The 26,967-nt window shown below is 43.9% G+C and overlaps 1 protein-coding gene across 1 annotated transcript in view; it reads left to right on the forward strand.

Annotated features, from left to right (window-relative positions):
• Window positions 1–727: 727 nt before the first annotated feature.
• The window catches only part of SH3BGRL (SH3 domain binding glutamate rich protein like), a 43,714-nt gene continuing 17,474 nt past the window's right edge, over window positions 728–26,967 (forward strand). The window contains exon 1 of the mRNA XM_083722650.1: window positions 728–949. Within this exon, the coding sequence (XP_083578776.1) occupies window positions 905–949 (45 nt within the window). The 5' untranslated portion in view covers window positions 728–904. The remainder of the gene's footprint in view (window positions 950–26,967) is intronic.

Below are 26,967 nucleotides of genomic sequence, written 5' to 3' on the forward strand. Positions count from 1 at the left end.
TAATACTGTTATTTTATAAACCGGAATTGTTTTGTTATACAGTACATTTCTTGCACACTGACTTGCTGGTGTGACCTTTATTCAGGCATTTTAAAACTATATTTAAACAAAGCATTTGAAACCAAGAGCCAAGCATTATTGCCTTAGACCAGCCTTTCTCAACCTTGGTTCCCCAGATGTTGTTGGACTACAACTCCCATCATCTCTGACTGCTGGCCCTGCTAGCTAGGGATGATGGGAGTTGTAGTCTAACGACATACGGGAACCCAAAATTGAAAAAGGCTGCCTTAGACCTAATAATGCGAACTTTCCTGATTGTAAGCGCCCCGAAGCAGGGGCATCTCTTGCGTTAAGTCGGTTTCACGTTGATCGGTGCGATTTTTGAACGCAAGCCATTTCATTTTAACAAATGCCTCGGAGCGGCTTTGAAGGTTCTGGGGCTTGAGGATTGTGGCCGAAAGTGAACAAAATAGCTTCCCCGTTCTGGAAAAAAGAGATTTACCCCTAAATCAGCAGAAACGCGTTCCCCGCCCCCCAGGGCCAGGAGATCCGGCGCGGGTAATAAGCGAGCCTTCGCAGTTCGCATTTCTGCTTCGGATTGTATCACCACTGCGGTTTCCCCCACTTCCTTTCGATTCTGCGATACAAACATGCTCTCCCTCTCAGCTTCTTCCGGGGTTTGGATGATCAGCGAGCGGGTCCCATGCGTAGCAATAGCAGCAGCTGCCGCTCGTAGCAGGAGGCGGGGCATTCCGTGTTTCCACACTGCACGGCGCTGCGCCTCTTCGCCTGCGCGCTTTCTCTCTCTCCCCATCCTCCTGCGCTCGCTTTTGGCTGAGACACTGTTCCTGGCCTCCTGCGCTCGTTCTGCCATCGCAAAGAAGCGCCTGCGCCCTTCTTCAGGATGGTGATCGTAGTCTTCATCGCTTCTTCATCAGGTTCCACAGCGGTAAGGAGAAGCCAGCGGCTCCTGCTCCCCTCCCTCGCCCAGTAGCTGTTCTCCTTCCTAACTTTCCCCCACCCCTTTGTACTGAAGGAAAGTTGCAGCAGCAGGCTCCTTCCCTTCCCTCTCTCCCGTTTCCCCCTACAGTACTGCGATCTCTTAAATTCAGGGCATTTCCCCATTTTCCTTCCTTGTTTCTTTTATTTCCTCTGTTCGGTTACAAAAAATATGGGCTGGGTGGATTTTGCAAATTGTAGCAAGCAATTTGGGACAATCTTTAGCAGGGTTTATTTTATCTGCCATTTTATGATGGGGTTGGGGGTGGGGCAACCCTATGTATTATCGGCATCTTCAAGGCTGACATGAGTATGATCCTAAGCAATCTTACTCGGAGGCAAGCTCCGTTGTGCTCAGTGCAACTTCCTGCCCTTACTGTGGCATCAGCTTTCATAGTATGAGAAGCTGAGACTATGAAAGCTGATGCCACAGTAAGGCAACTATCTCTGTGCTTGATTACCTGGTGGGTAATTTCCCACTGAAAACAACTGGATTGATTCATGAGAAAACATGCAGTAGGATTGTTTTTCTCTTCAGTTGCCACAAAACTCTGGACAGTGCAATCATTATGTTCATGGTTATAGACATCTCAGAAGTAAGTGCCATTAATTTCATTTTGCCTTGCTCCCAGGTAAATGGGTATGCAGCTGCTGTCTACAGCTGCCAAAGCAACACATGGATCCTCTTCTGGAATTTAATTCCCATTGACTTTAATAGGATTTGCTTCCAGTGAAGCATACTTGGATAGTGCTTTAAAGTTCTTTGCAAATACCCTTGAGGAAGGAGTACTCTAATCTGTACTGATTACTTTGCATGCTCCAGTACTGAATCCTAGTATTCAAGACTGCTTCTGCTTGCTTAGGGTGGTCCTTCCAGTCCCCAACTTTTAATTTTTTTTTTATTGTATTGATTTGTCCAGATATATGTATAAGCACGTAACCATGTAAGTACTGTACTTGTCTGAGATAACTTGTTTGCAACCTAGCAAGTTTTTCACTAATAACTTTAGGAAAAGCTTAAAAGTGGAGTAAACAGGGTAGACTTCTGCTGCATTTGGTGATTCATGGGTCGCAGCAGCAAGTAACCTTTCCTTACCTAGGAAGGGCTTAATCTGCACCTTCACACCTTCTGCCTACAAAACTGTTTAGCTGGAATGCATGAAGGCATAATGTGAGTGCATCTTAGCATGTACAGAGTGCCTTTCCCTTACATTTGAGTAGCAACCACCAACTTCGATGTTCCTGGGGTTAGGCGAAACTATACCTAGGGAAGGAATGGGTTTCAGTTCTCATTCTTTTCCCTTTTTGGCAAAAGCACTTTTATTTCATGGAGATTATCCAGGAGGTAAGCATCCGTTTAATCCACTTAACACCACTCTTCAGGCTTGTCCTGCTGTTCAGAATACAAAGGCTCAGATTTTCCCCTCTGGTATAGAAATTAAGCATTAACCTCCCCCATATTCCTTTCCTGTTTCGTTTCTTCCCTTTTCAGTGTCCAGTTCCACAATCTTGGATGCTCTTGTTTTTATTACATTTCTATAAGACCTCCCTTCAAAGGGTGTGTGTGCATGTGTGTGTGTGTGTGCATGTGTAAATCTTGTTATTCTCCAGACATGGCTTGTGTAACTTCAGAAACAGAGCTAAATCAGGTGCTTGATTGTCAGGTGTGTAAATCAGGTGTAGCCCCTGTGGCTTCGTTTGGATAAGGAATTGGAGGGTCCTTTAAGAAGTAAATTTGGTACCAATATAATTTAGAACACAATATACTGTATATACTTGAGTATAAGCCGACTTTTCCAGCACATTTTTTTATGTTGAAAAAGCCCCCCTCGGCTTATACTCGAGTGAGGTGGGCGGCAGCGGCCCAAAAGGAGCCCTTTTGGGCTGCTCCTTCCTCCTCCTCCGCCGCTGTCATTTCCGGCTGTTAGTTCTTCTTTCTCCGCCGAAGCCGCCACCACCAGGTTTGTGGTGTGGTGAACCAGCTTATACGTGAATCAATAAGTTTTCCAGTTTTTTGTGCTAAAATTAGGTGCCTCGGCTTATATTCGGGTCGGCTTATACTTGAGTATATACGGTACCTTGGTTCTAAGCTCTGCTTGGCCATTAAGTTCAATGGGTAGCTTTGTACAGTACCAGTCTCTGCCTACCTCACAGGGTTGTTAGGAGGATAAAGTGGGGAAATCCCATATATCTCCCTACTCCCACTCTTTGAAGGAAGGTTGGAATGCAAATAATATGACAAAGAACCTGAACATAACTATGATAAAATAAAGCCTGCAACAAAATGTTGCAGTGTAGAATGAGTCTGATTAGGATGTTCCATTTCATCCTTTCTCTGTTTACTGAAGATGTTTGTACTAGCTCAAACCTTGGGGTTCCCTGAACCTACTTATAACCTCCCATTAGTGCATGGATTCTGCTATTTCAGGCGTATAAGGACCCAGCGCTTGGAAAATTTAGAACATTGTTAGTGTATGATTATAACTCTCAGGCTCCAGGACAAGCTGGCTTTTAAAAAGAAAGAAATTCCCAACTTGAAATGTACGGTACTTGTGGCAGATCTGCCATGTGAGTGGCCCATTCTAACCACAAAGCACAATTTTGTATGCCAGTGAAGGCTTTCTTAAAGTGCATCCTAGGAGCTGCTTTGTAAAAAAATGTCAAGACTGTTGGTTCATCTTGCCCAGTAGCGTCAACTTCTGTGATAGACAGCAATTAAGGTGCTTCCCATATTATTTTCCACTGACCTTTTAAACAATAGAAGCTGTGGACTGAATTTTGTGCCGTCACTGGACAATGGCCTAATCAATGCAGATCCACAGAGATTTGAACTCAAAGAGTGCTGATTTTGGAATCCAGAGTTTACTAGCATTTGCATCATGGAACCAACAACATTTGAGAGTGCTGTGCAGCTGAGGTAATCCATGGTCTGGCTTGTCATTGCATCTGAAACCTGACTGATGGGTTCTTTCCCACAAACAAGCCATGATCTGTAAGCCCAAAGCAAACCTTGGTTACAGCTCATCGTCCTCTTGGAGAAAAATAATAAAAGAGCCTAGGTTTGGACTTAATGCTAAGCCAAACAGTGGCTTAACTCTCACCAGGGGTGCAGGGGAAACTCACCTTTGAACCACAGTACAGTGGTACCTCGGGTTAAGTACTTAATTCGTTCCAGAGGTCCGTTCTTAACCTGAAACTGTTCTTAACCTGAAGCACCAACTTTAGCTAAGTTGAGTTCTGTTCTTATCCTGAAGCAAAGTTCTTAAGCTGAACTTTCTGGGTTAACGGAGTGTGTAACCTGAAGTGTATGTAACCCGAGGTACCACTGTACTGGTAGTTAAGTTTAATGTGATGTGTGAGTCAGACCTTGCAAAAATTAAGGTGCAGCCTTTATGCAGCAAGACAGAATCCAGTATACACTGGAACTTCAGGCAGTTCAGTTTCTTGTGGATAATATTGCAGAATAACTGACAAAATGACTGTACAGTTATATGGGAGGAGGGAGCCTGTGCATGTGGCAAACACTCATAAGGAAGTGGTGAAATAGTTGCACCAGTTTTTACAGCACTTCTGAGGTGGATTTGGATTGTTTCTTTATTCTTGCATTGTGACTTCAGATGTTTACCAAGCAGCAGGATCCACCTTCTTCTAAATCTAAAGAAACCCATCAGCAGAGTGACTTGGAGACCACCCACCCAGCTGCGTTGGAACAGCTGAGTCTCTGATCAACTCCTGCCTAAATGGTTAGAACATTTAAACGCTGGTAATGCAGTTCTTCTTACTGCCTGCTCCCACTCCGCTGTGTTTTGATGTGAAAGACCACTCAGTCAGCTCCTTCCTACATCTTGTGACCACACTTGCCATACTATGCACAATTCTGATTGCCCCACTTAAAAAATAATATTGTAGACTGGAAACAGTGTTAGAAAATAGCGAGACGCCAGACACATTTTGTACTTGGCTATTGACCATTTGCAACAAAGTGAAGATGTTTGAGTGCCACCGTTTCCATCATCTGGAGGTCATTGGATCAGGAATGTTTTCACACACTAGCAACACATCCTGTAGAATTCTATCAGTTATATTTTATCTGAACAATCAGAATGAATTTCTGGAACCGAACTGCTTTTTCTGTGCAGGTAGAGCAGGAGCAGTCCAGAATAGGCCAATATGTGTGTGGACTGTCCCTGGATCAAGGGACTTTCTAAGTTCTCAACGTTCTTAAGCTAGCTCAAGGTTGTCATCTGAACTAGCCAGATGTTTAACTGATAATCAATAACAGTTAGTTCATTATTTGAAAAAATAAGACTTCAGAGCTGTCTTACTCCAAAATGTCAACTAGACATTCCGTTTTGGCAATTGTAAACCTTGGTTTAAGGAACCATTTGGTGCCTATATCGTGACTGGAAAAGGTGCAGAAAGGGAAATGTAGGGATATTACAAGATTTGGTGCTTTTTAGTTAACGGGGGAAAAGGAATAAAGTGGTACCTTGCTTTTAGAACAGCTTAGTTTATAAACAACTTGGAAATAAAATGCTGCAAACCCAGAAGTCGGTGTTCCAGTTTGTGAACTTTGCCACCTGCCTAATAATACATGGAGACATAAAGTAAAGCTTGATGTTGGAAAATTCAGGACAAGCAAAAGAAACTACTTCTCACAGCACCCAGTTTAACTATGGGATTTGCTCCCACATGATGTAGGGATGGCTACCAAGATGGATGGATTTGAAAGACGATTGGACAAATTCGTAAGAAGATAAGGTTGTCAGTGGCTACTAGCTATGATGACTCTGAATACCAGCTGCTGTGAAATGCCAGTGGGGGGAATGATATAATTATTATTATTATTATTATTATTATTATTATTATTATTTATGATTTATACCCCGCCCTCCCCAGCCAAGGCCAGGCTCAGGGCAGCTAACAAGCAATAATAAAAACAAGTTGAATGAATACAACTTAAAAACAAGATTAAAATACAACAATTAAAATATTGAAACATTAAAATGTTAAAATGCAGACTCATCACAGGAGGAGAAAGAAAATAGAGGGGGAGGGAATCAAATTGGCTCCAAGCCAAAGGCCAGGCGGAACAACTCTGTCTTACAGGCCTGCGGAAAGAAATCAGATCCTGCAGGGCCCTGGTCTCATGAGGCAGAGCGTTCCACCAGGCCGGAGCCAGAGTTGAAAAGGCCCTGGCTCTGGATGAGGCTAATCTAATTTCCTTAGGGCCTGGGACCACTAGGGTGTTGTTATTTATGGACCTTGAGGCTCTCCGTGGGTCATACCGGAAGAGGCGGTCCCGTAGGTATGAGGGTCCTAGGACGTGAAGGGCTTTAAAGGTCAAAACCAGCACCTTGACCCTGTACTCCACCGGGAGCCAGTGCAGCTTGAAAAGCACTGGGTGAATATGCTCCCATGGCAGAGTGATTTTGCACTCAGATCCTGTTTGTGGTCTTCCTATTGACATCTGGTTGACACAGGACCGGCCTAAGACATTTTGGCACCTAAGGTGAACCACAAAATGGCACCTCTCTCCTTGCCATGGAAAAAGAAGTGAGGGAAGATCTACATCAGGAACAAGAGGGTGGGATTTTGACATCAGGATATGCTGCCTGGTGAATCCTTCTGCCTGAGTCAGTTGCCTCACCTTGTCTCATGGGTGGGCCGGCCCTGAATATAGATCTACATCAGGATCTACTGCACTTGTGCCCCTTGAGTGAGCAGCCTCACTTTGCCTCGCGGGTTTGCTGGCCCTGTGCATGGCTATAAGTGTCATTGCTAAAATACTGCTTTTAGCAAGAAGGAGCTTACGGTGTAGGTATTTTTCTTAGGGTGACAATTCTTGCTGACACTTGATCTCAAAAATCATAGCAGAAATTAGTTTTGTTAGGGAAAATTCACACTAAAATGTTGACATCTTGGTGCAAGAATGTCTTAAAATGGATGTAATCAAAGCAATCTTTGAAACTTTGCAAAAAAAATTGAGTTTTGCAATGCAGTTCTCGAGCCACGTAATGCATTAAAAAATCCATATACTGTGGTAAAGTGCATAAGCATGCCTATATTGGTGAATTGGTGAAAACTGTGTTGTATTAAGGAAATGTGATTGCAAAAAACGTGTATATTGGGAGAAATTTATACTAAAATGAGAACTTTTCATGAGAACTTTTTTTTAAAATTAACAGTTGATGTAGAAATGCAGAGAACTGAACTTAAGAATGGGAAAACAAGAAACGGAAGAGAAACAGAGGTGTCAGATTCTCCCCTCCCTAGATGAGTGTTGTAATCCAGAAATATCTTCAGGGCCACAGGTTCCTCATTCCTGGTCTACAACACCAACCATGTTTGTGGTTGCATGTGGATAACACCAATAATAAAACGAATTTAAAAACAAATCCAAAGAAAATGGCTCCTTCCATTGCCATTTGAAAATGCTTGGTGAATCAGTCAAATTTTGATCTTAGGTGGCAGCCTAAGATCGGGGTCTTTCCTTATGGAGAGCCTCATAAATCCAGTTCCCAACGGTGACTGCTCCTGCCCCAGATCACTAATGTAAAGTTTTCCTCTGTGCAAAGTACAGTACAGAGGATTTTGCCATTTCTGCGAATTGGGAGAATTGAGCTGATTCTGAACCCAATGTCAATGGTTTGTAAAGGTGCCTTATTAATTGAACAAGCTAAATGTAAGAGTAACCCCAGGAAGTTTCAATGTTTAGTTTAATTTTCATTGCATTTTAAACAGTGTGTATATTCATGTTGCGTGTATGTCTGCGTTAATAAGACATTCTATTATATTTGCAGTGGCCTGTGGCCAGTGTGGGGAACTTTGACCTTCCAGATGTTGCTAAACTGCAACTTCCATCATCCCTGACCATTAGTCATGCTTGCTAGGGGATGGCAGTTGTAGTTCAGCAACACCTGGAGGCCCAAAGGTACTTCACTCCTGAATTGGAACTGCTTTTGCTTTTTCCAAGAGCCCAGTTTAAAGGGAAAGAGAAACCCATCCCTCTCCCAAATTCTATGCTATATTCAAAGGTCTCTGGAGTGGGGAGGCTCTTTTTGCCTAGTTAATGCTGGAATTTGGATAAGTTGCGTGAGTCTCTGTCATTGCTTCTGAGATCTCTCCCAACACAAAGTGCAAATTTGGATGGATTCCTGCTTTTGTCTAAAACCCATCAAGAAATGAGAGCAAAGACTCTGCCCTGTGTGCTCGTCAAAGGACTTTAATGGAGGGGTTGGTTCCATAAATAATGAGTGACTATCAAGCTATATCAAACTTTATGGGCTCCTGGATCCAATTCTCTTTTGAATTTGGAAGGAAAACTTGTACACATTTTGAATAAGCAAGATCGGACCACTTGAATAGAGTTTATGGTATAACAAGAGCATGGGAACAGCATGTGTTTTTTGTTGTTGTTTTTAAAAAACCTTCCCTCTTATACAGCCTGCTGATAATGCACGTCATATATAGGTCATGCAGCTTAGGCTTTTATATAGGCTGTTATGTTGTCCCCTCCTCAGGGGGGTAGACTTCACACAACAAAAGGGACCCCACAGCAGAGATTACTTTTAACAGCTCAAGACACTGACAGTGGCTTTGAGTGCTATAGCAAGTGTGTGCTAGCATCCATGTGCATGGACTCTGCCATGGGCAATTGGTGGTGCTTATTTGTAATAATCATAAATGATATGACGTAGGGTATATATCTGTGCGCTGCTCTGGTTTGCCAGAAGCAGCTTAGTCATGCTGGCCACATGACCCGGAAGCTATACGCCGGCTCCCTTGGCCAGTAAAGCGAGATGAGTGCCGCAACCCCAGAGTTGGCCATGACTGGACCTAATGGTCAGGGGTCCTTTTACCTTTATATAGGAATCTATAGCCTGGGCAACCTTTCATATGTGAGTTCCATTGCATACCACAAAGCCAGGTGCCTCTAATCAACTGCATGCAGCTGATGATTTTTTTTTTTCTAATGACGAACATTAGTCTTTCAGTACAAACAAAATGCCACCTCTAACAACTGGACAACACGCAAAGAATACTTTTTCCGAAAAGCGAGGCATGGTGTAAACCAAATAAACAAATGTGACGCAATTGAGGATAAATGAGCACATTTTGGGGGTGGGGGTAGTTATTGTCTAGTTCAGGCATGACCTGCCTTTTTGTGCCTGTGGACACATTTGGAAATTTGAGAACATTCCGTGGACAGCAGTCACATAATGACTGTCATGGGAAGGGTGGTGGTATTGAGCACTGTATGGGTGTGACAAAACAAAGAAATGGCCGCTATTGGATTTTGGCATAATGCAAAATGATTGCTGCATCTAAAATAGTGGGGAAATCCAAGCACAAAATGGTGCAGCCATGACGCAGCTGTCCCATCAATAGGAATAAAAGGTCACCAGTGCAGTCACTCACAGAGCGAAGTTCTTTGCACCTCTGCTCAGGATAGGGAGGGTAGGCACTCAGTCTTGGCACCAAGTGCCACGTGGGCATTTTTAAGGAGATGTGTTCAATGTAGGACAGGCTGAGGCAGTACAAAGCACTGATTCTTGTGCCCCGTGGATTTAGAGGGGATATAGACCTTTCAGGGTTTCACAGAAGTACCAGCAGCAACATTTCCCCTCAGTTAGCAGCTTCTAGTGTAGTTTCTGCTCCTTTGAACACGGTATATACTATTGGTGGTGATCTCTCCCCCTGCCCCCATACAGTGGTACCTCGGGTTAAAAACTTAATTTTTAATGGAGGTCCATTCCTAACCTGAAACTGTTCTTAACCTGAAGCACCACTTTAGCTAATGGAGCCTCTCGCTGCCGCCACACCGCTGGAGCACGATTTCTGTTCTCATCCTGAAGCAAGGTTCTTAATCCAAGGTACTATTTCTGGGTTAGCAGAGTCTGTAACCTGAAGCATCTGTAACGTGAAGTGTCTGTAACCCAAGGTACCACTGTACTTTAAAAATATTCTCTGGAAGTAGTCCTGATATTCTGACTGGATGAATGTTTTGCCCAGTGAAATGACCCAGCAGAACAATGACTTAACAAAAAATAAAAACCCTAATAAATGATTAGCTAAGGCATTTGGCACAGATTCCAGTTTTCCTTCTGGGAGGCAATCTGCCAGTCACACCTTTTAAGTATGATTTCTGTTCCTTCCCCTTCCTTCTGTTGGGTGTGGTCTCCCATGTTTCCTCAGTCCTTTTCAAGTCTCCTTGTAAAGTTCCCACAGGTTATTAGGGTCCAGAAGAGCCATTTTAAAACACACACACATAAACACATACCAATAAATATTTACAGACTTAAACCCATAATCTTTATTGTTCCAGAGATGCAGAGGGGCAATATAATGTGATCAGTCTGGTACTAAATCTCATTTGACAAACTCACTCAGGCTTAAGGGCTAATGCCACAACATTCAGAGTTCTGTTTCCCATGCGCAGCAGGTGAGGCTGTGCACCACATTTTGTTTCCAGGGAAGATTAAGAATGATAAAGGCAAGTTAGAGACATTTCCTTTCTGGAGAAGCAACCTCCCCTTCCCCTGCCCCTGGTCAAGGATCACAGTACAGTACTCAGGACTGGTCAAGTTATTTATTTCTGTGCACCCCACCTTTTCAATTAAGGAATCCAAAGCAGCAAATACAACCCCTTTTCTCCAAATATATTTTTTTATCATTGCAACATCCCTGCAAGGTACCTTGACCCAGTAATAGCAGCTGACCCAAGGCTAGCTAGTGAGCTTTGTGGCTGAGTGGGGATTTGAACCTGAGAAATCCCACAGGTTCCTCTCACTGCAAGTAAATATTTAAATCAGTAACCTTTTGTTGCCCTTTCATGGTACTCAAAACCACCAGCTGCACTGGCTTCCTCACTCTGCCCAAGGATAGGAACAGCTCCCTCCCCTACTTCACTTGATACATATACTGTATATATATTTCTGGTCATTAGCAGGATAATGCAAATGACCAAACTGGAGTGGGTGAAGCGGAGAGATAGAGAGACAGAAATAGTTGTTCCAGGTAGTTCCAGGCTTTGTTGTTGTTTAGTCGTTTAGTCGTGTCCGACTCTTCGTGACCCCATGGACCAGAGAACGCCAGGCACCTCTGTCCTCCACTGCCTCCCGCAGTTTGCTCAAACTCATGCTGGTAACCTCGAAAACACTATCCAACCATCTCGTCCTCTGCCGTCCCCTTCTCCTTGTGCCCTCCATCTTTCCCAACATCAGGGTCTTCTCCAGGGAGTCTTCTCTTCTCATGAGGTGGCCAAAGTACTGGAGCCTCAGCTTCACAATCTGTCCTTCCAGTGAGCACTCAGGGTTGATTTCCTTCAGTATGGAGAGGTTTGATCTTCTTGCAGTCCATGGGACTCTCAAGAGTCTCCTCCAGCACCATAATTCAAAAGCATCAATTCTTCGGCGATCAGCCTTCTTTATGGTCCAGCTCTCACTTCCATACATCACTACTGGGAAAACCATAGCTTTAACTATACGAACCTTTGTTGGCAAGGTGATGTCTCTACTTCTCAAGATGCTGTCTAGCCCAAGGTAAATTCCCACTTGGTAAATAACTTTGTTGATGGCAAGCAGGGCAATGTTAACAATGGCTAAACAGTGAAGCTATTGTTTTGTCATAGATTTGTTTAAACTGTGTGATAGTCCCTGCTAATCCTTTAATTAGCATGTGTGATGGCTAATTAAGTCAGACCCTGTGTGCTGGACAGACACCCTTAATTCTGTGAAATCAACATGGGTTCAAAGGTAATGGAGTCAGCCTAATTTCCTTTGAGGTGAGAGCCTGGGGGGACTGAGCACAACAAAGCATCAAATAACTAGGTGTGAGAATACAGATGAGCAGGGCCTCTCTCCTAAAACCAGGGCTTAAGATAGCAAGGTGAGAACAGGTGAGATGTAGCTTTTCTTGGGCTGGGCTGGGGTTGGGGAGGCAAGCTGCAAGGCAGGGATGCTGCTGCCTTTGGAAGAAGCTGGCGCTGGTTGGGACGAGATGCTTGGAACCACCCTCCCACAAGAGGCTATGGTTGTAAATGTGTGTAAACAAACCATATATCATAAAGACGCCATAAAAACTGTGTCCCCTTGTCCAAAAGTGAACACAGACTCTGGGTTAAGGCACACCTGCAACCCTTGGAATCTCGCACCGCTTGGAGATTGAGGTGGCGCATAGCAGTATTGTGCTAGGGAAAGTAAAGCAGCAGATGCTAGGAACTTTGTAGAATGGCCGAGACCTGGCTCAAGGCTTGGTGTGAAGGGTGATGTCTGTTTCCTCAGGTCCAGAGGCTGGTGCCCCTTCCTGGCGCAATCAGCCCTTGATTTGCCTGGCCCATTGTCTTCTCTGCTTCTCCTATGGTCCTAGGACTGGGATAAGGAATCTCTTGTCCGGGAGCCAGATTTGGCCCTCCAGGCCTGGCCCTTGGGACTGTCCCCAGACTATACCACTCACTGGCCCTGATTTGTACCCTGAGTGTTTTTGTCAGCTAGAATGTGTTTGTAGAGGCAGTACAAGTGTCAGCTAGAAGCCCAGGTAGATGGTGTGGGGACCTCCATTCCTGGGGTAGGGAAACCCAGATCCCATGGTTTCAGAGTTATTGGCAGAGTCTTCTGGGCAGATCTTGCTCCACATCATGTTTGAGGTCTGGGCAGAGCTGAACCATGGCGGGCCACAGCTGCATCCACCCTAGATCTGCAAATACAGTACAGACGGGCCTTTTCTGTTGTGTTTTGGTACTGAAATCCTTTCATGACAAGGGTAAAGGACCTTTTGCTTCTGAAACCTGGGCCACATCTGCACCATACATTTAAAGCACTGCAATATCTTTTTAACATTTAGTCCCTCTTTGCCTGGAATTCTGGAAATGGCAGCTCTGTGAGGGGAATAAGAGTCTTCTAACAACTCTAGGCACCCTTACAAAACTACATTTCCCTGGATTCTTTGGGGGAAGCTGTAACCATTATAGTGATATCACTGTGTTGTAAGTGTGAGACTTTTTAGATCTCCACCTCTGATGTTGTGGTTAGATATTATAGGTTCCTGACATTGCTGCTTATTTCTTCCATTCTACTGCTGCTGTTTAGTTTGAATTTGGGTGCTATCATTTAAGATTCAAGAGCTACCATTTAATGAAAATGTACATGCATTGTTTAAATCTGCCTTAAGCATTTTCTTAAAGAAAGCTCAGGAAAGGTGGGCTAATCATGAGATTTTGGTAATACTGGATAGCATTACTACCTACTACTGAGATACAGCTGTGCCTGAACAATATCTATAAATGTGGGTTATGTCAGTATTTTTTTTTATGAAAGGCATTAATTGTTCCAGTGACAGCACAGAAATGCACAGCAACCAGCCTTTGGGGAAACACAGTTATTTTAATGTCTCTGACAAGTTTCCTGGCAGACCTAAGCAAACAGCTGAGTTAAAATCCCAGCTTTTAGATCCCTTAAAATGCCATTTACTATATCTGTTGTTGCGAGATCTTGATTTCTGTGTAACAACAGTTGTACAACACTACTCAGGACAGTGTGGAAATGGATATATGTGCTTCCACAAAACTATTAAGAAACACTATTTTAATTTCAATCATCTTAACAGGTTCTGGGACTCTTAAAAAAAATATACAACCCTCAAGGAATTTTTACTACATGATAACCGTCTCTCTCCCATTGCATATACACCCAGCCCTCATTCTAAAGTTCCCCGGGTTCACTGGAAAATCCTAGTAGCAAGTAGGCTACAAATGTGGAAACCTGTGGCCCTCCAGATGTTGTTGGATTTAAGCTCCCATCAGCATCAGCTAGGGTGGCCAATGATGGCAGTTGATGGGAGTTGTCCCCTAGCAACATCTGGAGTGCCACAAGTTCCACAGGCCTGCCTAGAGGGGAAAGGTTAAATCAAGGGTTCATAGTCTAACCACACTTTCCATAAGTTGCCTTGTGTGAGGGTTACACCTAGGTCCCCAGCAGTCAAAGTTCTGCATTACCAGTTGCTCCTTTGGGACAGCTCTGACCTTCATTTTTAAATGTTAAGGCTCTAGGTCAGGGGTTGGCAACATAAGGCCCATGGGCCACAAGCAGCCCATGGGGGTTGTTTAACCAGCCCACGAGCTGCCCCCAAATCGAGTCGCCTGCTCAGCAAGTCCCCGCCCGCTGCGCTAAACCAGCGCGGCGTGGGGACTCACTTCTGTGGTGCCAGAAATCGCACATGGAATCCGGCCCATGGAGAGATCTCCACTGGAGTGAACCGGCCCAGGCGAGGTAAACCTTGCTAACCCCTGCTCTAGGTGGATGCCGTGACTTTTTAAAAATGTGATAACCAAATGGCCTGGGCCAAGCCAGAATCCCAGAACACAATGGGGATGTAGTAGACAATGTGAAGGCAAACTTAAAGCTGTGTTCATATTCCTTTGCTGAACTTTTAAAGTAGTGGATGGATAACCCATCATGTTCAGTGAATGCCCTCCAGCAATTGTTGAGGTTTTATGTGGTGTTTATTTTGGACTAGGCAAAAAGCCATTTCCAAGCATGTAAAAGTCAAACATGGTTTGGCTGAATTTCAGAGACTGCCAAAGGGCAGACTCTTTTCACATTGAAAAGCAGTAATTGGGGTTATGGCTATGATGATTTGGGAGGTGCCCAGTGCTTTAAAAAGAAGCAGAAGGTCACTGGAAGACATCCTTTTGAAACCTGATAATGTTTTGCCACATTGCATTGCAGACAGAAGTTAGTTGTTTTGACCCAAGTGTATGCTTGTTTTATTTCTTCTTCTTTTTTAAAGTGCTTTGTTTCCAAGCATATGTTTTAAGGAGAGGAACAATGGCATGTCTGGTGCTGGGTTCTGCAGCGGCAACATGCAAACTCAAAAGGCACATCCACACACACAAAAAAAGATTAATCAGGTTTTCTAGATCTTCTGATTTCAAAGTCAGGCATAAAGTTAGCAAATCAGCTTGAAATTGGGGCGGGGGGATGGAAATGGGTAAGATGACCAAGCAGGGCACTTGGCCCCACCTAACCAGATAGAAAGCATTATTGAAGGTAGAATTATAGCACATAGAGAGGAACCGGCGTGGCTTCTGCAAGCAGTGGCAGACTTGGGTACTATGGTGCCCTGCGCGAGGGCAAAATTTGGGATTCCTCCACCCCACCCCAGTCCTTGTGCTACTTTCCCAAAGGTGGGTAAGGAGGTACCTGGCTTTGTGACGGAGGCACAAAGACTCTGGCAGGGACCTAGAGCCCTCCTATCTCCTTCCCCAAGCTGGGAAAGTGCTAGCTCGGATTTGGAACAGAGGCAGAAGGACTCTAGGACCCTGTCAGAGCCTAACGCCTCCTACCCATAGCCCAGCACCTAGCTCACCCTGCTTTGAGATGGCATCCCCTTGGACCAGTGAAAAACCCTAAATCTGCTCCAGCTGTAAGGCTAGGTTCTGTCTAACTAACAAGTGTTTCTCAAACTTGGGTTCCCAGCTTTTGTTGGAGTACAGGTATAACCTTCCATCATCCGTTGCTAGCTGGACCAGTGGTCAGGGATGGTGGGAATTGTAGTCATAACAATAGCTGGAGACTCAAGAGACTCAAGCTTGAGAAACACTGAACACTTCTTTTGAGAGTGTTGACAAGCCTATAAGTAGAGGTGATCCAGTCAACACTGTGTATTTAAACTTTGAAAAAGCTGTTGATTAATCACCAACCTGAAAGACACCTGATAAGCTTAGCAGTCATTGAGTGGGTTGGTGGGGAAGAACAGGTCCTCTTATACATCAGTAATTTTAACCACTAACTTGTTTAAGAAAAAGTAGAGAGTAAGGATCAATAGGCCATTCTCACAGTGGAGGCTTTTAAGAAGTGAGGTCCCTCAAGGATTCATATTGGCACCAGCGCTTTTTAAGTTGTTCATAAATTAGTTTGGGTTGAGCTGCTTGGCAGCCAAGTTTACTGATGACACTCAGTTGTACAGGAGGTAAGAACAGAAGGGCATTGCAAAGAGCTCTGAAAGAATCTTTTCAAGTTGCATGAATGGTAATTAAATTAGCAAATGTTATTCAATGAAAGCAAGTGCAAAGTGGCACATACTATTGCAGAAAATAAAACCTATGTATACGCCTATGGAGTCTGAACTGGTGGTGAGAGACTAGGAATAAGATCTTGGATTCATAGCTTGATGAAGATTGTGACCCAGTGTGTGGCAGCTGCGAAAAAGGTGAAGCCCAGGTAAGGAATAATTAGGAAACGGATTGATAATAAAACTGCCAGTATCACAACGTTATTAAACAAATGTTGGACACACTTGGAATACTGTGTACAGTTTGGTTTTGCTTCATCTTAGAAAGCATATTGTGCAGCTGGATAAGGCCCAGACAAGAGCAACTATAACAAACACAGAATAAAGAGTTAGGCATGGTTTGTAGCAAGTGGATAGAGAAGTTTTTCTTGCCCCTCTCACAACTAGAGTCATCTAATAAAGTTTAATGTTGGGATAGTCAAGACAGACAGAAGAATGTATTTGTCTGGGTTACATGGTGGAATTTTCTACTACAGGCCCAGGTTGGCAAGGGCCACCAACTTGGATGGCTTTAAAAGGAGTAGGGATTTAAAACATCGAGTGACAGAGAATACAAAAACAGGTTCGATTGTGCGGCGTATCGACTACATCTGTGGTATTAAAGAAGAAGTTGGTGCCGCTTTCCTCTTCATCACACTAAGCAGGAAGTTAGCTGTCATCTCGGTAATCCAACAGTCAGAATCTTGCAGAAGAAGGGACACTATCCAAGGCTGGATTGGAAGATGAAGCTTGTTCACGAGAGGAGTTAGAAACCAAGATCTTTCATCTGTCCAGTTGGGACAGAAGAGCATTACATGTTCCATAGTCTCCAGAGCCGTGTCATTGCAGGTGCATGTTCTATTTGCGATGGAAACTCTGGAGTAACGACCCGACAGAACTGCTGTAGGAAAACAGTTGAGACGGGCACAGGTAAAGGCCCTTCGCTTAGCCTCCGAAGGAATTGTGAGGCAGTATAGAGGGATCCCTTCAGGGGGTGGAATAGCTAGGGCTAAGCCTGAACACGGCCCTCTTGCATGGGAAGCTGTGTTAGAGAAGTCAAGTTGCTGTAGCTTCTTTTTGATTGGAGGTAGGGACGCCGGGCTAATACACTCTAAGTTAAAAACAGTTTTCCAGTTCAAATTGAGAAGAGAGCGGAATTTGAGATTAATTGCGGTTTTCCAAGGAGAATTATGAATATCTCTTAGGATCAGATTGGAGAAACCACCTCTAATTCGAGCATCCGATGCTAGTAGGTGGGAGCTATAGGAAATGGCTCGACTCCATGCTTGTTTTACAATTGAGGGCTGGGCGAACTCAAGTTGTAGGGCTGCACCTGAGACACATCTCGGGACGCCGGAAAGAGATCTCAGAAACATGTGAAGTGGGCGATCCAAGTTACCTGATATTGCTGTGGTCCATACTTCGCAGCCATATAATAATTTAGGGACAACTTTGGCATTAAATATTTGAATTGCTGCTGGAAGGTGTTTGCCGCCCTTCTGGTGATAAAATCGGACAATGGCATTAGAGGTCGTGGTTGCAGCAAGGGAGGCAGATTGTAGATGGGTGGTCCAGGAGAGATTATAAGTAAATATTAAGCCTAGATATTTAAAGGCTTTTACCTTTTCTAAGTAGCCACCTGTGATCTTAAGCGGCTCCAGCTTGAGTTTGCGGGAACGAGTGAAGTGGAGGACTTTCGATTTTTTATAATTAATATTAAGAGCTTCCGCCTTACAATAGGCGAAAATGCATTAACTGCATCTGCTAGGTCCGCAGCTGTTCTGGATAAGATGACGGCATCATCTGCATAGAAAAGGGAAGCAACGGGGTGGCCTGCTAAGTGAGGAGGATACTTAGTTGCTAGCCTACCCACCTCGCCTACCCACCAACGCTTCTTCTCTGAATCACCTTGGTTTGACAAGGAATGTAAAGCCCTAAGAAGGCGAATTAGGAAAATGGTCAGAATCATCAAATTTTCCAACGACCCCCAAACCTGTGCAGAGCTTCTAGATATTAAAAGGACATACAGAAACATGATTCATTGCAAGAAACAGCAACACATCCTTGAGGCTTGGTCCACTCTTCGTTCGGCTGTAGAGAGGCATGACTCCCGCTCCTTCTGGCGCTTAGTTAGGCCTTCGGCACCATTCAATTCAGCTACCCTGATTTCCGCTGACGAATGGATCGCCTATTATTCAGCCAGTTTCGCTTCTCCAAATCATCTTACAGATCACCTTCAATCCCCGTTGGACCTCTGTTCCTGTTCTCTTAGTACCACCCTCTCAGTAAATTTTACCTCAATCCGCATCTTCAACATCATAATGTCCATGCGAAGGAATAAGGCCCCCGGCCCAGACATGGTCCCGTTGGACCTTTTCCTGACTGATCCTCTTTGGTGGAGTGAACAGTTGACTCCTGTATTCACCGCTATCTCCTCCGCCCTAGACATCCCCGACTCCCGGAGAGAAGCTACAATAGTTCCGATTTTCAAAGGAAGGCAGCCAGCCAAACATCCCTAGGAACTATCGCCCCATCAGTTTACTATCTATTCCGGGGAAAATATTTGCCACTGTTTTACTGGAAGAACTTCTTTCATGGGTCCATGAGAGAAACATTCTACCGCCAGAACAGATTGGCTTCCGGAAGTCAGCATCAACCATGGACCACTGTCTAACTCTCTATCACCTTGCCAGTAAATACACTGCACCAAGGCAAGGCCACTTGTTTGCCACTTTCATGGACCTGGAGGCCGCCTTTGATTCCATTCCTAGGCAGAGATTATGGTCCAAACTTGCCCATCTGGGAATTGATCCGCACCTCCTCTCCCTAATTATTTCCCTTTATTCAAACACCACAGCTCGCGTCCGAATTGGTCCCAATGGCTCCCTTACCTCTCCATTCCCAACGGCCAGGGGCGTCCGACAAGGTTGTCTCTTCGCCCCTTTACTGTTTAATCTTTATCTTCATGATGCTCTTTCCCCTTTGAAGCTAGCAACTAAAAGGAGTATATTCATGGAGGACGGGCATCCCCAAACTCTGCCCTCCAGCTGTTTTGGGACTACAATTCCCATCATCCCTGACCACTGTTAGCTAGGGATGATGGGAGTTGTAGTCCCAAAACAGCTGGCGGGCAGAGTTTGGGGATGCCTGATGGAGGACAAGGACTATCAGTGACTACTAGTCATGACCTCTATATATTAGCTCCAGTATCAGAGGTGGTATGCCTCTGTAGACAAGATGCTGAGAATTACAAGTGGGGAAGAGTGTTGTTGCACTGAGGTCCTCCTCATTCATTTCCCACAGGCCTCTGCTTGGCCACCAGTGATGCCAGAGTACCTGAGCCTCCAGTCTGAGCCCACAAGGATGTTACATTATTGCATTAACATCTGGAGGGCACCAGGTTGCAGAAGGCTGTTCTGTGTAAACCTCTGGGTAGGAGAGCCTGAGGGCAACTGAGGATGGCAGTTTGGTTGATGACTTATTTGTGAGATTCTAGAAGCAATTATCTAGATGCCTTAGAAATAGAATTCTGAACTAGGTGAATTTTGCCAGGAAGCTGACACCAGACATCAGCAGCACAAGACCTGTAAGTTAAATTTCATTTAAAAGTAGGTGTTGTGAGAGAGTAAGTTGTTGCCCCCCCCCCCAACTTAGCAGGTATGGTAATCATGGATTCGGGACTTTTTTAGCCAACTTTTTGGGGTTGGTGTGTTTTTTGCTTGTGCTGGGTGGTCTTGGACAAATTGTTGCCTGTCCATTTTGATTATCTTTAGTAAAAAAAATAAAATCGGAACAGTGGTCTACCTTACAGGGTTGTTGCTAAGACAAATAGACTGTGAAAATGCTTTTGCAATTCTTAAAAAATGTGCAGTAGACTGCTGGTTTCTTTTGTGAAACCAGTCCTTTCTTGAGGCTTAAGAACATGTGTAAGACTTTCTGAACAGTTTAACAAACTTTGGAATATTTGGACAATGTATGTTTGGAGGCAGTTAATACGTCTAATTTGATCGGGAAATATTTTGTTCTTGTACATCAACATTTATAAAGGACTCTATGCATTATGCTGTGCTGTATAATGAACGATCATTTGAAGTGCTTTTTAAAAACATACAAACATTCCCACAGGCAAGCTTTCATACTGTGGCTATTGCCGCAGAATATTATTAGTTTTAAGTATACCTGTCTAAAGTGCATCTTTCACTTACATTAATAAAGCTACCCTTCACCTTCCTTTGAATACCTTGCAGAAGTCTTCAAAATAACTCCTAATTCTGCTCTCCTAGTTCATTTATTATTATTATTCCTCCTATTTTGCCCTTTCCACTGTCTATTGTACTACATGCACTAAGTAAGCTTGCTAGGATAAAATCTGGACAGCACAAAGGCTCAGTTTAATTTTGCAGAGCTTGTGTTGGCTCCCACCTACCCGAAGGAATACTGGCTTCCTCATGTTAAATACATATGCAGCTTGAAACGGTGTCAAGTGAGAGGCCCATCTGACAATCTCTGTCTCCCTGGAGTAAAACCAGCTGCTTTTAGTTTACTTTCTTGTCAAGTTATCGGAAGCAATCTGATCTTCTAGGTTTTTGCATCAGAACACAACTCTGCTGTTCTTCCCCCACACTTTTCTTTTTCTAAGACAATAAGAGGTTGTGTTCGTATCATACCAAATTAACTCTTTGACATTAGGTAGTGTATATTTTTGTTTGTGTTTTTTAAAACACAAAAATATATGTTTTTCTGACATGAACGGTTCTTTGCTTTCCTTAAGAATAAAACTAAAATATGCACATTTTAGTAGTATAATTATTGAATACAAAACAAGCCTGAATGCATCTATCTGCAGATAAACAAATGTTTTGTAAATATTAAATGCACACTGTTCAGAGAAATTCAGCATTATTCAACGCAAGCTGCTCATTCATTCCAATTTAATTTGTAATCTAATCACAGCACTAAAAAGAAATTACTCAGACCAAGCACATTTTGTAGACAACTTGATCTTGGATATATTTAAGTCTTTATCTTCCCCAATAGCTTATATGGATCTATTGTCTCTTTCCTGTATCATTTCATTCCAGCTGATATGAAATATGTTCCACTTTTCTCTAAATCTATCATCTTGCTGCCTGACTTCCCTAATCCTTATTATATTTGTAATTTGATCATCAGAATACAATACAATACAAAGGCACTGTGATACTTCTTTAAACAGCCATAGCTCACCCAAAGAATCCTTGGAACTGTATTTTTCTTGCTGCTGCTGTTAATTTATACCCTGCCTTTTTCCTGACGGAACTCAAGGCGGCTTACTGATAAAAACAAGAATCTTTAAAAACACAGAAAAACCAATCATTAAATTACAATTAAATATTGATAGAATTAAAACTATATTCATATATAAAATTTGCTTAAAACACCCAGTAAGTACAGGTGGAGACCATTTTAGGCTTGTCAAATTGTGACGTGCTATTGCCGCCATGTGGGTCCTTTCGGACCCAGAAGAAGGCAGAACAGTGTGGGGAGGGGTGGACCGGGATGGGGGATGCTTATATATGCATAGGGGCCAGGAACGGAACCCTTGTGTGAAATGGTCACTGCCTGTACAATAAAACCAGCACAGCAGCAGTGCTTTAATTCAAAGCAGTCAGTTCCTAAAAGCCTGTTGGAACAAGGAAATCTTCACCTGCCGGCGGAAGAACAACAAGGAGGGAGTCAGTCTAGCTTCTCTAGGGAGGGAGTTCAAAGTTCGAAAGCACCCACCAAGAAGGCTCTTGGTAGTTTGTTAAGGGTGCTGAGAATTGTTAGAAGGCAACCCACCAAATTCCCCTGATAGAGCCACAGTTACCAGGGTGCTTTAACAAGCAATCTTCTCTTCCCAGGGAACCGATGTATATGCTGTGATTTATAGGAAGTAGACCTATTAAAACTAATGAACACGATTAAGGTAGTTCATTAATTTTGTGACTCTGTTCTTAGTTGAATGCCACCTGCCGTCTCCATGGAAATTTCCCACATGCATTTAGCTCTTCAGAGAATAGCTCCTCCAAACTGGCCTGCTGAAATTCCAGCATGCCTCAGCATGTGGAAATAGGTACCCGGTATGTCCATATCATTTAAATCGCCAGAAACAAAATAGCTGGGTGAGGAGCAAATGCTCAGGTGAGGAGCAAATGGATGTAGAGGCGAAGTGACAGAGACTGCCCACCAAATGCCACAACGGAAAAGACAGAGACTCTGCCCTCTCCCCCAAATGCACTAGCAAACTTCCATGCCAGCAGTGACTGCAGATGCAAAAGGCCTTTTTTTTTATTGACGGATTCTCTGTGATAAAACAGAAACCCATATTATTATTATGTTTAAATGCCGCGCACTGGCATTTTGTTGAGAATTATGTCATGTGGACAGTGCAAAAAAACTTCTGTGCCAAAGTAACACTGATTCTGCAATAAATCTCTGTCTGGAAGCACCCCAAGTAGTTTTATGCAAGTAGAGCCTGTTCCATCACCTGGTGACTGCACGATGCACCTGATGTCATCTCCCCTTGATTAGACCTCTGGCCTTTTTGTAGCCTGGCAGATATTCCTCCACCAGTTCTCCCATTGGAACCTCCTCTGGCTTAGCTCATGAGGAGAGGAAGAGTGAAGGCAAAGATTCTGGATCCTTTGAAGCAATGTACAGGCTTGTCCAATGCCCAAGGTGAAATGTCTGGGCAAGCTGGGCTGCTTAACATGGTTCTTCAAGTGTACTGGGGTTTCCTGCGGCTCCAAAGCTTCTTTTTTGGATGAAGTTCTCCAAGCGTCTGGGTCTGAGGGAAGCACTGTAGCTTAGCAGTGGCTTCATTACAGAAGGTCCCAGATCCCGGTTCTGTACTATCTTACCTATGGTGGGATGAGAACTTTACAGAGGCTGATTCTCATGTAGCTTAAATGTGCCATTACCATTTGTGATATTACCTGTATGTGCCTTCAAGCCACACACATGGAGGAAATGGCTTGGTGACCTTGAAGCTAGTCCACTGCTTGCATCATCAGTCCTAAATGTATCCAGTCTTAGCAATTCACACTTGGTGAGGTGTGTTTAGTTTTCACTAAAAAAAGTTCATCATCTGAAACCATTACATCTTTTCTAGTTAATTTTTTGAGATTTTTTTATTATTATTTTCTTATTCTCTCAGCACAACTCCTACCTGAACATTTTGGTGCATTGCATATGCATTTTCAGAGCCACCATCAAACACATATACTGTATGCATGTGCTTTTTTGATTGTCCACCAGTTGCCCAGAATGTTTTGTCGCCAGTTGCACAAGCTTTTGCAGGTGACATGACTTCATGTGTGATTCTTGGCTCAAAAAAGCCCCAGTGCCCGAGACAGCAGAAGCAGCAAGAGTTCAGCAGTAATTACCCACTTCTAAAAATAGTCATGTTTTATCAGACCTCATGCAATGCAGAGCAACAGGGAAAGCGCTTGGAGCTCTTTGCTGCAAATGTCCTGATGGTGCTTGAGTGCCCTATGGTCTGAAGAAATGTCAGCACCAGCTGAGGGTACTCAGCACCCTATTAGCAGGATTGCTAGAAGTCTTTGGGAGACTGAGGAGTGAGGTCCACATGGCCATTTTCTTAAAGTGGTGACATCAGTGGTGTGGTAGTAAATGCTGGCACTCTGTGACAACCATAGCCACGCCCCTTCATGAATTATGTTTGGCCAGCATAATATGGCTTGAACACCAAGCTAGAGTTTTTTTTGCACATTTTGAGCATTTTCTGCTCAAATCCTGCTTTGCTTAACATCTAGCCTGATGAAGACTACTGGTAGACTCAAAAGCTTGTTCACTGTTTTGTGTCATTTTGCTTGGGACTTTGGAAATCCTTCTCTACACCCTCCCTTTTATCCATGCATGCCATGCCAATCTACCTCTTTTTCTGCCTATCTTCCTTGATGAGTTTCTCCCAGAATAAAGCCTATTTATTTGGCATGCAGAAAATTAGCAAATAGCACCCCAGGAGCTGGCCTTGTTGCCCTGTTGTTAAATAATTGACAGAATCTCATTGCTAGCTGCCTCTGCACCACTGAGTGGCATTGTCTCAATTTACACATCACACTAAACCATGGATTGCAATAATCATAACTTAGAACCCAGACTGTAGTTTCAGCTTCCAAATGTACAACACAAACCACAGTTTAGAAATTCTGGTCTGCTTTTGTTTTCCAAACAATGTGTGCTCCTTCTCACAGACAATTCCACAGAGCTCCAAACCATAGTAAAAGGTAAAGGTAAAGGTACCCCTGCCCATACAGGCCAGTCGTGTCCGACTCTAGGGTTGCGCGCTCATCTCACTTAAGAAGCCGGGGGCCAGCGCTGTCCAGAGACATTTCCGGGCCACGTGGCCAGCGTGACGAAGCTGCTCTGGCGAGCCGGCACCAGTGCAGCACATGGAAACGCCGTTTACCTTCCTGCTATAAAGTGGTACCTATTTATCTACTTGCACTTAGGGGTGCTTTCGAACTGCTAGGTGGGCAGGAACTGGGACCGAACGACGGGAGCTCACCCTGTCGCGGGGATTCGAACTGCTGACCATACGATTGGCAAGTCCTAGGCACTGAGGTTTTAGCCACAGCGGCACCTGCATTCCAAACCATAGTAAGTTGGTTCAAATGGAGCCTTAAGCCAAGCTGTGACTTAGCCCAAAAGCACTGGCTCCTGGGGCAGAGATTGACATCTCTTTGCTTCTCTTCAGCCCTGTTGCTGCTGCCAGTGGAGCAAGACAAACCATAAACCCAAGTTCAGATGACAGGCTAAACCAAATCATGGCTTAGCACAGCAGCAGCTGGGAGGATTGGGGGAGGAGCACGGCGACCATGATCTCCTCTTGAGGAACCTACGGTACTTGTTTGTGCATTCTCCTGAAGACATAGTTTGGTTTAGCATTAGGTGTGAACTGGCTCTATGTCTTTCCTTCTGCACATTCAAGAGAGAGAAAACTTGGCCACAAGCTTTTAAAAAGCTTTCTTTGGCAGATTAATAAACTAAAGCATTAAATGATTGATAGATTTGGTGAGGAGGTTAATCTGTAGGGTTGATAATTGAAGAGCACCTTTGTTCTGCTTTTGAATCAGTTCTGACTCTGGTTTGCTACTGAAATAGAAAGGGAAAAAAGTCAAGCCAAGATGGCATTTTGCTTCCAGCAATGAGTGCTGTCTCTTGAGTTATTGCAAGTTTACCTCTTGCTTCTCTCAGTGGAATGTTGTGAAGGTTTGTGCAACCTGAGTATCTGGAAATGGCAGTGGCAGAGGAAAAAAACAGCTTGTGTTTATTAATGTTCTTTTTAAGGAAGAAGAGTGAGCTGTAATATTCCAGGGTGTTATGTTTATGTAGCCTTCAGGAAACTCTAAATCTAAATACTCTAAATCTTGTGGCACCGTTTGGCACTTAAAGGTTGCCAAACCTCTTGTGAGATGAGCTTGTTTACTAATGCATCACAATATGCAACTGGTGAAGTAGTCTGTAGCTAACAAAAGTTTCTGCAGCAGTAAACCTGGTAGTCTTTCAGGCAGGAGTGGGGAGCCTTTGACACCCCCCCCCCGATAGTGTTGGACTCCAACTGCCACAATCCCTAGTCAGCATAACCAGTAACAGGGGATGTTGGGAATTCTAGTCAAGCAACATTCAGAGGGGCTCAGTTTCACCAGCCCTTGCTTTATGATATTGTTCACACTACAGTGGTACCTTGGGTTAAGAACGTAATTCATTCTGGAGGCCCATTCTTAACCTGAAACTGTTCTTAACATGAGGTACCACTTTAGCTAATGGGGCCTCCCGCTGCCGCGGCGCGATTTCCGTTCTCATCCTGAAGCAAAGTTCTTAACCCGAGGTACTATTTCTGGGTTAGCGGAGCCTGTAACCTGAAGCGTCTGTAACCTGTAACCTGAACTGTCTGTAACCCGAGGTACCACTGTATAGCTAAACAATGACTTGTCTATAACCATCTCTTTATGCTCTTACCTTGTTTGAGCCATCTTTTCCAACAGCTCTAACTGAAGGGTTGGTCGCTTTACAAAAAAATCCCTAAGGGCAAATTGGGTATATTCATGTCCTCCACAAACTATGTCTGAACCCAAGCCCTTTATGTTTCACTGAGGACAAAAGGAGGCAACTGTCTCAGCTGAATGACTTTGTAGGCTTATTCCTTGGTTGATCTTTTTTTGGTTCAATGGGCTAACATGGCTAGTCTTCTGGAGGATTTGTTTGTGTGCCCCACATCATTTTTACAGGATCAGTTTCTTTGTAAGGAGGAAGTTTTGGAGATTTGTACCATGTTTATCTCATTTGATTTACAAATATACAAGCTGATGGGAAGGGAGGAGCAGGCATGCACCCGGGCCAGCAACATTTTCCAAAAGCTCAGCCCTCTAGGTGTCTCTTCCTGGCCTTTGGGATTCTTAGCAGGTCACTCTCATCCCCAGCCACCCCTCCTTTCTCTGGGTCACACTCTCACTCGCCCTGCTTTGCATCCTTCTTGTGTGCCTTTGCCAGGCAGGATGGGTATTTGAACTCTGGAACTGCCTCTTGCTTCCCTGGAGAGAGATGGGTTTGTGAGTGTTTATAGGCTACTGTAGAAAGTCAAGCCTCCCATACAAAGCTAAAATTTGCATGTGTTACTCTGCCCACTTCTGTCTCTGGCCCTGCACACTGTAAGCACGTGGCCCCCAGAAGATTTCCCAGAAACAAATGGGGCCTTGGCTTGATAAAGGTTCCCGACTTTTCCAGAAAGTGAAAAAAGTTGCCTTTTCAAAAAGTGAAAAGCCGAAAAGCCCAGCTAGACTCAAGCAGCCACATGAAATTCCTGTTGCTACAGAGTTTCCTTTTATTTCGTTTACAGTAATGCTAGGAAATTCTGTGCCCTTTAGAAATAAA

This window comes from Podarcis gaigeae, assembly GCF_964106915.1.
Source record: "Podarcis gaigeae genome assembly, chromosome: Z".
NCBI classification, from domain to species: Eukaryota; Metazoa; Chordata; class Lepidosauria; order Squamata; family Lacertidae; genus Podarcis; species Podarcis gaigeae.